Source organism: Vespa mandarinia, chromosome 25 (genome assembly GCF_050613455.1).
Source record: "Vespa mandarinia isolate Hongniang chromosome 25, ASM5061345v1, whole genome shotgun sequence".
Taxonomy (NCBI): domain Eukaryota; kingdom Metazoa; phylum Arthropoda; class Insecta; order Hymenoptera; family Vespidae; genus Vespa; species Vespa mandarinia.
The window spans coordinates 1325001-1340000 of NC_140834.1; the positions used below are offsets into that span (position 1 = coordinate 1325001).

The following is a 15000-nucleotide window of genomic DNA, read 5'->3' on the forward strand; positions in this document are numbered from 1 at the left end:
AAAGAAAAAAGGATTGAAAAAAAAAAAAAAAAGAAAAAAAGAAAAAAAAAGAAAGAAAAAGAAGTAGAAGAAGAAGAAAAAGGAGGAAAAGAAAAATCGTGGGAAAGAGAAAAAGAGGGAGAACACAAAAGGAAAAAAAAAAGAAAGAGAAGAAGAAGAAGAAAGAAAGAAAAGAAAAATAAATAATAATTAAATAATATAATATAAATATAATACACACGAATCTTTTCCACTGACGTCCAATCCTTATGTCCATTCGAACGGGCTAATGAATTTTTCATAGGGATAAAATGCAAACTAAGTCGTAAAGTACACAACACGTTCGTTATACGCTCGTTCGTATAAGTATCAAAGGGTCCCCCCTCTCGCCACCACCCCCATACACTTCTCTCACTCTCTCTCTCTCTCTCTCTCTCTCTTTCGCTCTCTTTCTCTCTCTCTCTCTCTCTCACACTCTCACACACTCTATTCATAACGTCTATACGGTCCTTAGCCACAAAGGGGATCGTTCATCACTTCCAGAAGTCACGAAAGAAGAAAACTTTTCGTCACGAGTTTAAAAGAAATAAGAGGTGGGTGAGATGGGAGACCTTAGGTGGGGAGTGGAGGTGGTGGGTAGGGAGATTGGGATGCACGGGGAGGAGAGGAGAGGAGAAGAAAAAAAAATAAAAAAGAAATATACGAAACAAATGGAAAAAGAAATTAAGCGGATTTTTTTTTCGACCTCTTCTCTCCACCCCTCCCACCCCTTACCCCTTTCTCGTTCTTTTTTTCTTTTATTTATTTATTTTTTTTTTTTTTTTTTTTTTTTTTGATTATTTCTTTCGAATTAAAATTAGAATTCACATTATAGTCGTTCTCTTTCGTCCATTTGTTTTTTCTTTTCTGATTTACATTTTTTTTTTGTTTCTTTCTGTTCTTTTTTTTTCTTTCTTTTTTTCTTTTTTTTTTTTTTTTACTTTTCTACTTTACGTTCTTTTTAATTTGTATTCGTACTCCTCACTGTCATTCTCTTTTGCGTCTTTTTTTCTTTTTCTTTTTCTTTTTCTTTTTCTGTTTTTTTTTTTTTTTATCTTCGATGAGAATCTAATACATATGGCGGATTGATTTATAATACGTATTTATTCGTAAGACATTCATTATTAACGTTTAATTAATCGTCAAATCCGATTGTTTCCTCGTCGTTGTTATTATTTATTTATTTTTTCTTTTTTCTTTTTGTTCCTTTTGTTCGTTTTGTTTTATAAATTTTTTTTTCTTTTCTCTTCTCTTTCCGTTCAAGTTTATAAATACTATTAAAAATCTTCCATCTATTCCAATTATTATATAAATTTTAATTCTTACTTTGCGATTTAATTATTAACTAAATCTAATTATATCTGCTCATTAGTATTATTATTGTTATTATTATTATTATTATTATTATTATTATTATTATTATTATTATTATTATTATTATTATTATTATTATTATTATTATTATTAATTGTTTTGAGTCTATAATTTAACTCTTATTTTCATTCTAATTCAAAGTTTAACTATACTATAATTTCTAACACTAATTCTAATCCCAATTTTCACGTGTCATTTATTTAAACGTCCTAGCACACTTAGAAAAGTATTTTCATGAAAATAGTCAAAAGAAGATGAAAAGAAGAAGAAGAAGGAAAAAAAAAAGAAAGAAAGAAAGAAAGAAAGAAAGAGAAATTAAAAAAATAAATAAAAATAATACATACATACATATATACATATATATATATATATGTATATATATATATATATATTTAAATGTATTGAGTTATTCTAACGTTGAAACTAACATTTATTTTTTAATCATACACTGGATAGACGTAACGGTACATTAATTTAAAGTGTTAAAGTATTGAAAGCTTAGAAAGGAAAAATTTTTATGAGAGCAGTTAAAGAAGAAAAAAAAAAAAAAAAGGAAGGGAAAAGAAAAAATTAAGAACAATAGAAGCGACAAAGAAAGAAGAAGAAAATAAATAAACAGACAAACAAATAAATAAATAATAGAGAAATAATGGCTAAGACGAAAGGGAAAATGATCGAAACGAAAATGAATGAATAAAAAAAGAAAAAAAAAAACAAAAAAAAAAAAAGAAAGATTTACGAGAAAATAAAAATATTATTAAAACACACACACACACACACAAGACATACGTACATTTGGATCAGCATATACATATGCATTTATATATATATATATATATATATATATATATATATATATATAATTACATGTACGAGTATATGTATGTATATGTACATATGTATACGTATGTATGTATGTATATATATATATATATATATATATATATATATATATATGTACTTGAGTTATACTGAACGTGACGATAATCGGCCGTAAAAGTATCGAACCTCAGTATTACTTCTCGTTCCTGTTACTCTCCCCCAACTCCTCCCCCGAACTCCCACCAAACCCACCCTTACACCCCTCCCCTCTGCCCACTCATTCCCTGATCGCTCACCAACTCTCTTTTTCAACATGAAAGTAAACCGTTTTTCGTCGTTTAACACTGAACGTCCGCGTTTAAGCGGGTCAATCGCTTCGTTACGTGTCAACAATTAATTAAAGTCAATCCGAGGTAAGTTTTTCCTAGGGCGATTTCTGTTACCGAATTCTTTCCTTCTTTAATACTTATAAAAAAAAAAAAAAAAAAAAAAAAAGAAAAAAGGGAAAAAAAAACTCTGTGTGATGCTGAGAACTTGCACTGAGAGAAAGAGAGAAAGATATATATATATATATATGTATATATAGAAAGAGATAGAGAGAGAAAGAGAGAGATAGGGATAGAGAGATATAGAGAGAGAAAGAGAGAGAAAGAGAGAGAGAGAGAGAAAGAGAGAGAGAAAGATCCGGCCTTGCGTTCACGCTTTAAACCAATTTCTTCCGCAAATGTCAAGGTCTTTCTATCTCTCTCTCCCTCTCTCTCTCTCTCTCTCTCTCTTTCTCTTTTTCTTTCTCTCTTTTTTCTCTCTCTCTCTTTACTTAAATATTTAAAAGAAAAAAAATTATATTTAATAACAATTAAAAATATGATAAAACGTATAAATATTTTTCATTTTTCATTTTTCTTTTTTCTTCTTTAATATCTAATTAAAATATAAACAATTTATATTTTATATTGAAATATAAAGAATTTATATAATTATAATATCTAATTAATAATATAAATAATTTTTAATTGATATCATTTGTGTAAAAATTCGTGGGAGATGTTTTGCTTTTTTTTCTCTCTTTTTTTTTTTCTTTTTTTTTTTTTTTTTTGTTAAACATTAAGGGAGGTTTTTTGAAATCATTATTACTTCTCCCTCTCTCTCTCTCTCTCTAATGTTAAATATTTTCTAAAATTTTATTTAATAACAATTAAAAATATAATAAAATGTATAAATAGTTTTCTACTTTTTTATTTTTTATTTTCTTATTCTTATTCTTTTCTTATTTTTTCTTTTCTTATTCTTATTTTTTATTTAATACCTAATTAAAATATTAATTTGTAATTATGTCATACGTACAAATTTTTGTAATAAATTGATATCATTTGCGTAAAAATTTCAAAATAGATATTTTTTTTTCTTTTTTTTTTTTGTTAAACATTAAGGGAAGTTTTTTAAGATCATTATTACTTCTCCCTCTCTCTCTCTCTCTCTCTCTTTTTTTCTTAAATATTTTTTTAAAATTATATTACAATAACGATTAAAAATATAATAAAATAATATGAATATTTTTCCTTTTTATTTCTTGTTTCTTGAGTTTCTTTTTCAATTTAATACCTAATTAAAATATAAACTTTTAATTAGTATATTGTTTATATAAAAAAAAAAAAACAAAAAAAAATAGAAAAGAAATATTTTTATTTTGTTAAACATTAAGGGAGACATTTTGAAATCATTACAATTTATGTTTACTACTTATATGTATAATTTTCAATTTAAACATTTATCAAATCATATTTTTATAGATCATAATAGATCATTGTTTTCTTTACTATTTCTTTTTTGTTTCTTTTTAATGATTTTTCTCAAACATTATTAATCAATCTCGTAATTAACGTAATAATGTACGAAATATTGCATTCGTAATATTTAATTTAAACCTTCAGCAAATCATATTTTCATATTTTTGTAGATCATGATAGATCATTACTTGTTTTTCTTTTTTTCATTCTTTTATTTTTTTTTTTTTTTTTTTTTTTTTAATATATAATTCTTCTCAATCATTATTAATCATTCTCGTAAGTCACGTATTCATATATGAAATTAAAGTTTTCCCTTTCAATGTAAACAATCATTTATTAAATCATCTTTTAATAGATCATGATAGATCATTACTTGTTTCTTTTTTTTTTTTTAAATGATTTCTCACAAATATTATTAATCATTCTCATAAGTCACATATTCATATATAAAACGTTAAAGTTTTTCCTTTTAATGTAAACAAACATTTATTAAATCATCTTTTTATAGATCATGATAGATCATTACTTGTTTCTTTTTTTTTTTCTTTTTTTCTTCGTAATGATTTTTCACAAACATTATTAATCATTCTCATAAGTCACAGTATTCATGTATAAAATGTTGCATTTATATTTATCAATTTAAATGGAAATTTACTAAATCACTTTTTATGGATCATGATAGATCATTTTTTTTTTAATATATATATATATAAATATATAATTTTTTTCGAACATTATCAACCCTATCATAAGTTAATTATACCTATATATATATACATATATATATATATATATATATATATGTAATAACAATAATAATTTTATATTAATTAAAACGTAGATTTAATTTGTTCAAAATTAATTGTGACGAAATCAAATGTTTAACGATTTTTATTAGGAAAAGAAAAGAAAAAAGAAATATTTTTCTTTCATCGTAAAAATCACGAATTATTAATGATGCGCGCGGGCGCGCGCACACACGCATACACACATACACACACACATACACACAATAAATACATATAATTATCATTTTACGAGTCAAAAAAAGAAAAAGAAAAAAGAATAGGAAAGGAGAATGATAGAAAAGAAAAAAATTTTTTTCGATCGTGAAATTTGTCGTGAAACGAGATTAAAAGGGATTGCATTAAATTGTATTACGTAACAAAAAAAAAATGTTACTAGGTAACTAGCATAGAGATGAAAAATGGTGTCGGGATCCTATGTATCAATGAAAACCACTGAAAACTGTCAAGCGGCACAATTCGCCGACGGCCGTATCATAAGCGTCAAGAATGAAAACCGTGTGTAACCATGTAAAAATCAGAAATTGCTGAGAACATTTATAGATTCAAACTGTGACCGACGTTATCACAAAACCTTATCCTAGGGGATAAACGGTGATGTTTCAAAAAGCTCCAGTTCTAGTAATTATTCGCATTTGTTCGATTAAAGACCCTATGACGTAACAATGACGACGACGGAAAAATATCATCAATCTTCATAATTAATATTAATATCATAATCAAATTCAAAAGTTATAATTAGAATTAAAATTAGAATTAGAATTAGAAATAGAATTAGAAATTATTCAGGTTACAATAAAATTGTCGACGATTACAAATCGTCATTATGATTAGATTTAAATTGTTATCGATTATAATTAAATGGATTAGAGTTAGTATTAGAATTAGAATTAGAATTAGTGTCTTCGAATTGGAGTCAGTGTAAAAGATACTTAGGACTTACTGTCGTTATTAGAATTACGTTTAGACGATCAGAATTAGATGAATTAGAGTCAGAATTAGAGTTAGAGTTAGAGTTAGAATTAGAATTAGAAAGATCAAATTAGAATCAGAATTGGAGTCAGTGTAAAAGATACTTAAGACTTACTGTCGTTATTAGAATTACGTTTAGACGATCAGAATTAGATAAATTAGAGTCAGAATTAGAGTTAGAGTTAGAGTTAGAATTAGAATTAGAAAGATAAAATTAGAATCAGAATAACAATTGAATATCTAAGATTATAATCGGAATTAGAATTAGAGTTAGAGGATTACGGTCAGAATTAGATAAATTAGAATCAAAATTAGGGTTAGAATTAGAAAATTTCGAATTAGAATCAGAGTAAAATGTTTCAAGGTTACAACTGGAATTAAAGTTAGAGTGTTACTATCTATTAGAATTAGATGAATTAGAGTCAAAATTAAAATTAGAATTAGAATTAGAATTAGAATTAGAATTATAAAATTTCCAGTTAGATATACAATAAAAAATATTTACAATTACAACCGAATATTAGATATTATTAGAATTAGAGTTAGATTGTTAAAAGATTACGATTAGAATTAGATGAATTAGTCAGAATCGGAGTTAGAGTTAGAAATCAAACCCTTAAAGATTAGAATTAATATCCGATTTAAAGACTCGTGTTAGAAATAAATCGTTAGAGTTACAAAGTTAGAATTAAAGTTTGATTTTGTATTAGATAATTAGAGTTATAGTTAGAGATAAAATTAAACCCAAAGATAATGAGTCAGAATTAACAATTATAATTAGAATTAGGGTTAGTATTAGAATTAGAATTAGTTGGAGATTAGAGTTAGAGTATCATATCTAATTATAGCTAAAAAGTTAGAATTAACGCTAAAAAGTTAGAATTAATTTATTAAAATTGTATCAAATATGGACGCCATTTTGAAATAGACTTTCATTTTCTTTGAAATTTTATATAAAATATTGCATTATAAAATCTTACAACAAAATTTCTGCAAACTTTTATTGAAAATCGTTTCGGCTATTTTGTATATTATTAATAAAAAAAAAAAAAAAAAGCAACTTTTCCATACAAAATGGAGGACATTTGAAAAAATGATCCTTGAATTTTTTTTTTTTTTTGAAACATCGCGTTTTCCTAAAATCTTTCGTTTCAAATTTTCCTTTGCATCATAAAATCAGTTCGGTTATTCGGTTGATTTTTTAATTAAAGAGAAAAAGAAGGAGAAGAAGAAAAAGGAGAGAAAAAAGTTCATTGAAGAAAATGTACGTCGTACGCCATTTTGAAACAATCATAATTAACCGTTTAAGAAGGGAAAAGAAAAAAAAAAAAAGAAAGAAGAAGACAAAGAAAAAGGAGATAATACGTATATATATATGCGAATAGGAAAATTTTTCAATGAAATTCCAATGAAATTTTACTATCTATGCCGTAACCGCATGTAATTTTGATATTAATTTTAATTCCACTTGTGGACGAACTCGAGCGAAATGGCGCCTGCGTATTGGCCGAGCTATGTGAGAAAATGTCAAGGATTCCTTCCTGTTCGTCACGAAACGCCTTTTTCTCGATACGAACTGCCACGAACGGTGTCTCGGAGACATAAAAAGGGAGCCACGAATACCGATCGTTCCTTGCGGTTCGTGCCTTGATCGGCAAAAAGGTGAGGCGTGGAAAAAAAGAGAGAGAGAGAGAGAGAGAGAGAGAGAGAGAGACAGAAAATAAAGAGACGGAGCATCATCGAGACTCTCGTATTTCTTATGTGTATGTGTAAATACCATCGAAAAGAAGAAAAAGAGAGAAAAAAAGAAAGGGAGAGAGAGAGAGAGAGAGAGAGAGGGAGAGAGAGACAAAAAAAAAGAAATAATAATTTATGTTCGTCAATCGTAAAAATTTCTTGCAATTTTTATTATCGAGAAAGTACAGTATGGGTCAAAAGTTACTCGATGAATTAAAATGCTTTACTGTGTGTATCGGTCAAAGTCACTAGGGTGGACCAAAGTCATCGAAAATCACTGATGGGGGCGGGGGGAGAGGGTGGATAAAAAAATCACTAGCGGATGAGTAAAAAAGAATCACTAGGGATGGGTCGACAATCATTCGCTAGGGGAAAGTTATTATGACGGGCTTAAAAAAAAAGTTACTAGAATCTTTAAAAGAGTTACTAAGTTCTTAAGTGTTTTTAAAAATCGATAATCCCTTGAACGAAACTCTTTGATTTTTAATCCTTTCGAATGATTAATTTTAACACGATCAAAATTGTTGTTTTAAAATCTGATATAATAAAAAAAAAAAAAATATCAATCTAAATCCATTTAGAAATGGATTAATTTTAATATCAATTATATTTACATCGCGATTTTTGGTACTGATCTAGAAATCATTTTGTCTCGTTCTCATGTATTCGTAATAATTGAAAGATATTTATTACAAATCGAATATTAAATCGATTATAAATCACAATTTGATAAAATTGAACTTCGTTCGAGTAACTTCTCAGTGATTCTCATTATCGTCAATAATAAATTCGTAATTTCAAAACTTAACGCAATTGTATATTTTACTCGAATAACTCCTCAGTTATTTTCATTATCGTGAAAAATAAATTCAAAATTTTAAACGAAACGAAATTGAATTCACTCGAAGAAATCTACTTGGTGATTCTCATTACCGTGAGAAAAAGAGGGGGAAAAAAAAAGAAAAGGAAAAAAGAAAGAAAAGAAAAAATAGAAATTCAAAATTTTTAAACGAAACGAAATTGAATTCGCTCGAAATAAGTCCTACGGTGATTTTCATTATCGTCAAAAGATAAATTAAAAATTTTAAACGAAACGAAATTGAATTTAATCGAAGTAGTACCCTTAGTGTTTCTCATTATCGTGCGAAAATCAAAATTCAATATCGTAAAATTTTTCAAAACGAAACGAAATTGATGAATCATATTCGTAAAAATCCTCGGTGCTTGTTTGTTCGTTTGTTTGTTTGTTTATTTTTTTTTTTTTAATTATTATTATCATCGTCGATAAAAAGTTCAAAATTTTTAAACAAAAAGGAAATTTAACTTGCACGAATAAATGAAGATCAAGTATTTTTAAAACTAAATGAAATTGAATCTCCGTTCGAACAAAAGTCCCCTCCCCCTCCCTCCCTCCCCCCACCCAGTGCTTCTCATTATAGTCGAAAGAAAAAAAGAAATCTTTTCGAAATCTTTGAGAGAAATCTTTTAAGAGCAAAATGTAAAAGTAATTAATTGAATATCGCGACGCTGATAGCGTCGCTGATAAAAGCTCCCAGTGGTTCTCATTGTCGTAAAATCAAAAAAAAAAAAAAAAAAAAAAAAAAGATAAAAAATACAAAACAAAAATGAAATTCGTAAAATCGCTGATGAGAAAAAATTCTACTCACTTGAAGAAGTCTTCCCTGCAGAAAAGTTTTGCTTCCCTGGAGTAACACTTGTCCTGTAACGCGGATCCGCAATCGAAACAGCGAACACACTGGGCATGCCATACTCGATCCAAAACGTTGAACATGTACTGATCCAGTATCGGTTTCTCGCATCCTGCACATGACAGGAGCATCGCCAGACCTCGTCTTCCTGCTTCTCAAAAGAAAATTCATACGTTATGTCATTGAACGTGTCCCACATTATCTTTCTCTCTCTCTCTCTCTCTCTCTCTCCCTCTTTTTCTATTTTCTTTTATTACGATTAAAAGAAAGGAAAAATTTTGATCCAACATGGCAGATATCACATTGAAATTTAATCTCCATTATTCTTCCATTTTGTATTTTCTATTTGTATATGTACACGAATTACAAGTGTAATAACAAGTTCTTATACTTTTTCTTTTTTCATTTCTTTCTTTCTTTTTTGTTTTTTTTTCGTTTTTTTTTTTTTTACTTTTCCCTTGTTTCTCGAATAAGAAAAAAAGAAAATTCTACGAATCAAAAAAAAAAATAAAAAAAAACATCACAATGGTCGATTCGAATTTTATTTGATTTTTTTTTCTTTTTTTTTTTTCTTTTTTTTTGATAAACAAAATTTTGCTCATATACATATTTTCTAAATTATATAATAATAAATAATAAATATATATATATAATAATAATATACAATAATAAATAATATGTATATATATATATATATATATATATATATATATATATAAATTATATAAGAAATAAAAGAGAAGAAAGGAATGAAAAATTTGACTGTCAAAAAAATTCAAAATGGCCTGTTCCGAAACGAATAATTACGATGCAAAAAGAAAAAAAAAACATATTCCCAACACTATTAAACAATTTATTTTTTCCGTTCAAACTGTTTTGTGAATTCTTATCGATAATTGAAAAAACAAAACAAAGAGAAAACAAACAAACAAGAAAGAAAAAAGAAAGAAGAAAATCTTAAAAGCCGATCCGAATTGAACAATTATCAAAAAAAAAAAAAAAAGAAAAAGAAAAAAAAAAGAAAAAGAAAAACCAAAAAGAAAATAGAAAAAACCTAATCTATTTCCAATGCTTTTAAATAATTAATTTTTTCACGTATGGCCCTTAAACCATTTAAAATTCTTATCGATCGTGAAAGAAAAAAAAAAAAAAAAAAAAAGAAAAACAGAAAAGAAAATCAAAACGGCCGAATCGAATATAATTATCATATCATTTAAATATATTCAATACTTGGAAAACGCCTAAATATATCTCATAATTTTCTATGTTAATACATATACATATATATATATATATATATATATATAATTAAAATATCATTTACATATAGAAATAACCTCAAAAAAGTAGTTTTCGTAAAATTTTCGAATCGAGTTATCACGTTGAAAATTTTCCAACGATTATTTATTCCATCAATAAATATTCGAGTTAAAACAAACTCTACGAATATCAAAAGATATTTATACACATATACACGTGCGCGCATACGCATACAGACATATATTTATATCAACGCATGCATACACACACATACACATATATTACCTATGTAACTATATATATATATATTTTATATATATATATATATATATATATATATATATATATATATCCTTTTCCATTTCAAGTCAATGAACGAGGAAAAACAAATAATGCTTTCAAACGGACGTCTCTTGCTTTCTATAATGCATTTTATCTATATATTTAGTACGAGGAATTATCGATTAGTTTCAAACATTAATACCGTTCGTTTGAATTATGTATACCTATATATAAATATATATGTATATATATATATATATATATATATATATAATATATGTATAATATATCTGTGTATGTATATAATGTATGTGTGCCAAAGTGATATCTATATGTAAAACATATGATACATCATACTCGATTATGTTTACGATCGGAGAAACGTCATTTCTATCGTTTCGATTTTTCTACGTACTTTTATACCTTTTTGTCTTTATTCCTTTTTTTTCGTCCTTTTCTCTTTTTTGCACTAGGAATTTTTTTTTTTTTTTTTTTTTTTTTATGCACTAGATAATAAAATGAAAGACATGGCGGATCTGTCGTATTTCTTTTTCTTTTTCGTTTATTTTCTTTTTTCTTTTCTTTTTTTCTTTTTTTTTTTTTTTTGTTACACTAGATTACGTTTGCAAATTAGAAGACACGTGAGCCGCGTGGTGGGGATTTTTTTATTTTTCTTAGTAATTTTTTTTTTTTTTTCCTTTTTCTTTCCTTCACTTTCCTTTTCTTTTCCAATAAAACGAAAAGAATTTCCGAAAGTGAATTTTTCCTTCGCGCGCCCACGAATTTCTTTTTTTCATTTTTTCTACGCTCGATTAGATTTTAACTTTATTAGAGACACGCGAATAGATTTGAATTTTTATCTAGTTATTTCTTTTTTTTTTTGGAAGTAACTACAATAATCTGAAATTAAAAAAATAAGAAAAAAAAAAAATATATATATATATATAAAAATGTATACTTGAATGTTTTATGTTTACGATTGGAAACGCATGAATTCGTTTAATTTCTTATTTAGTAATTTCTTTCGTTTGTTCGTATTGTATATAAAAGTAACTAGAATAAAGGAAAAAAAAAAGAAAAAAAAAATAAATAAAATGTCATCTGTAAATCAGTCATATATACTTTTCTACTCGATTAGGTTTACGATGTCAAGGATAATGCATAAATAAAAAAATTTTGAATTGTTATAATAATTTCTTTGGACTGAATAAAAGTAACTAGATTAAGTGAAAGAAGAAAAAGAAAAAAGAAAAAAAAAAGAAATATATATATATATATATATATGCCATACACAATCGAACAATTTATCGATATTGATAATATCGATTTATCTAATTTAAATTCCTTATTATACTCGATTATTTTTCTCTCTTATCTTCATTTATACTTTTTAGAAAAAAATAACTAGAATAAAGTGGAGTAAATAAAATTACACCTGTCGCTCGATGCGTCTAGTTTAATTTTTTTTTTTCTTTATGTACATATGTATATATATATATATATATATATATATATATATATATATTTATGTATATATATACTTAATTAATATGCATTAGAGAACGCATAACTTATAAGTAAATAAATTGCTCAGATAAGTGTGATCTTTTTTATTTTGTAACCTAATCAATTTATATCAATTAAATCGTTGAACCATTTCAATTTAAATCAATTAATTCGTTTGAATCATTTGCATCGAATTATTAGAATTATTGGGATCGCTTTGGATATTTTGATTTAGTGATTCCTTTTTTTTTTCTTTTTCTTTTTTTTTTTTTTTTAATTATTAATAAAAAAAAAAGAACAAACGAAACAAAAGAATAAATTAAAACAACTATCATTAATTATTCGTCAAATTAGAATTAATTGGATTCTTTTGATGGTGTATATTTATTTAAAAAAAATAAAAAATAAAAAATAAAAACAAAATAAAAAAATAAAAAACAAAATAAAATAAAATAATATAAAATAATCGTCTCAATCATTTTATCAATTAACGTTATTAATCATTTAATATTATTAACATAGATAATGATAATTTGTCCACATTTATTAATTCTTAATCTCTTTTTTCGATCAATGTTATCATAATTAAATTAATTAGATCTCCGTTTGATAGTGTCTATCTAATTGAGAAAAAAAAAAAAAAAAAAAAGAAGAAAAGAAAAAAAAGAAGAAGAAAGAAAAATAGAAAAGAAAAGAAAAGAAGAAGAAAAAAAAAGGAATAATAAAAAAAAAAAAAAGGAAAAAGAAAGAAAAGAAAGAGAAATGGTATTAAATCACTTAAATCACTTTAATCATTTAAAGTTACCAACACCGGAAAGAAATTATTCGGAAAGAATAAACACTTCGTCGTAACACTATAATTACCACGATCCTAATCTAATCACGACCATAAAAAGCATCTGTCTTTGGTAGTCACGTGTTATAATCGTGATCTTTCGATAAGGAAGAAAGAAAAAGGAAAAAAAAAGGAAAAAAAAAAGAAAATAATAATAATAACAAAAGAGGAGGAAAAAAAAAAAATTGTGAGGAAAAAGATAAAACGACAAATAGAATTACTTATAAACGAGATGAACGCTTATTAATTATTATTAGAATTAAAAAATTGATGGATATAATGCAAATTCTAAAGTGATATCTAATTTGTACTAATCTAATTTAAAGGAATCATAGAACTTTTTAATGATATTAATTCTTGACAATTTTCTTTGACGATTATTTTGTATTTTTTAATAATTTTTTTTCCTCCCATTTCTCGTTGTTTTTTTTTTTTTTTTTTTTTTTTTTTTTGAAAATTCGTTCATCATTTTGAACAAAAAAATTGTTCAGACAGAGAGAGAGAGAGAGAGAGAGAGAATAAATAAACAAATGTATTTATTTCTAATGTCAGAATAGAATGTTTAGTAATTTTTTAAAGATATTTTTTGACATAAATGAAGCAACATTTTCAATAAAATCAATAATTAATATTTATTGTTATGATAAACGAAAAAAAAAAGAAATTGTTTCAAATAAAAAGAGAGAGAGAGAGAGAGAGAGAGAGAGAGAGAGATTAATTAATAAATAAATTAATCAATTTATTTCTAAAATTTCAAAAATTCCAAAATTTCAAAATCCCACATTCCTTCCTTGTCTTTCCTATTTCCCTTTTTTGTCCATCCCATTTCTTATTCCTTCCTCTAATATTTTTTATTTACTTCCATCCGTTCGTTAATTTCTGATAAATTTTTATCGATCTTCATCTTCCTTTTCCCATATCCCATCATTTTTCTACTTTTTCCCCCCTTTTCTTTCTTTTTCTTTTTTTTTTCTTTTTTATTCTTCTTCTTCTTCTTCTTCTTCGTTTTTAATAAAAATTTCTGCTTGATTTTAGTGAACCAATAATTACTATTCATTGTTAATTAACATTCGAGAAACGAGATTGCCCTTTCACGTTTTCTCTCTTTCTCTATATTCCTCTCTCTCTCTCTCTTTCCCTCTCCCTCTTTCTCTTTCTCTCTCTCTCTCTCTCTCTTTGCTTTGATCGCCATCGCTAAACCCTCCGGTGGTTTCTCTCTCTCTCTCTCTCTCTCTCTTTCTCTGTCTCTCTATCTCTATCTATCTATCTATCTATCTCTATCTTTCTCTCAACGTTTCTCTGTCTGTCCTTTTTTCGCGGTTTCCACCAATGGGCGGAGTCCCTCTCCCCTGGAAAGGTTTGTCAACCTAGCAACCCTCCTCCCACCCTTAAGATCTGACCTTGCGCATCTCATCCCTCGTGAGAGGTCTCGACGAGGGCGTTGAGAATGAGGTGATAGAGGCCCAAGGACACTCGAAATAGAGATTATATTACGAATGTTTGTTACGTGAAAGGAAGAAGACATTTTTTTTTTCTTTTTCTTCCCTTTTTCTTTTTTGTTTCTCCTTTTTTTATTATTATTATTATTATTATTATTATTATTATTATTATTATTATTATTATTATTATTATTGTTGTTGTTGTTGTTGTTGTTATTGTAATTATTAATTTTCTCTCTCTCTCTCTCTCTCTCTCTCTCTCTCTCTCTCTCTCACGCTCTTTCTTCTTTTTCTTCTTATTCCATCGAGACGAGAATTTTTCTTTTTTGTTTATTTATTTTTTTTTTATTTATCTTTTTATTTATTGTCGTTAATTTCTGTTGATTTTTTTTTTTTATTGATTCAAAAATTCTTTTCTTCAACAATTACAGGACAATTCTCGTTTCCGTACGA

The 15000-nt window shown here is 26.1% G+C and overlaps 1 protein-coding gene across 4 annotated transcripts in view; it reads right to left on the reverse strand.

Annotated features, from left to right (window-relative positions):
* The window catches only part of Lim1 (LIM homeobox 1), a 46329-nt gene that overhangs the window by 25571 nt on the left and 5758 nt on the right, over positions 1 to 15000 (reverse strand). For 3 of the 4 annotated variants that reach the window (XM_035877617.2, XM_035877616.2, XM_035877614.2), the window contains exon 2: positions 9184 to 9376. In XM_035877617.2, coding sequence (XP_035733510.1) covers positions 9184 to 9356 — 173 coding nt within the window. In that variant the 5' untranslated portion in view covers positions 9357 to 9376. The remainder of the gene's footprint in view (positions 1 to 9183; positions 9377 to 15000) is intronic. The other variant, XM_035877615.2, reaches the window with a different exon arrangement.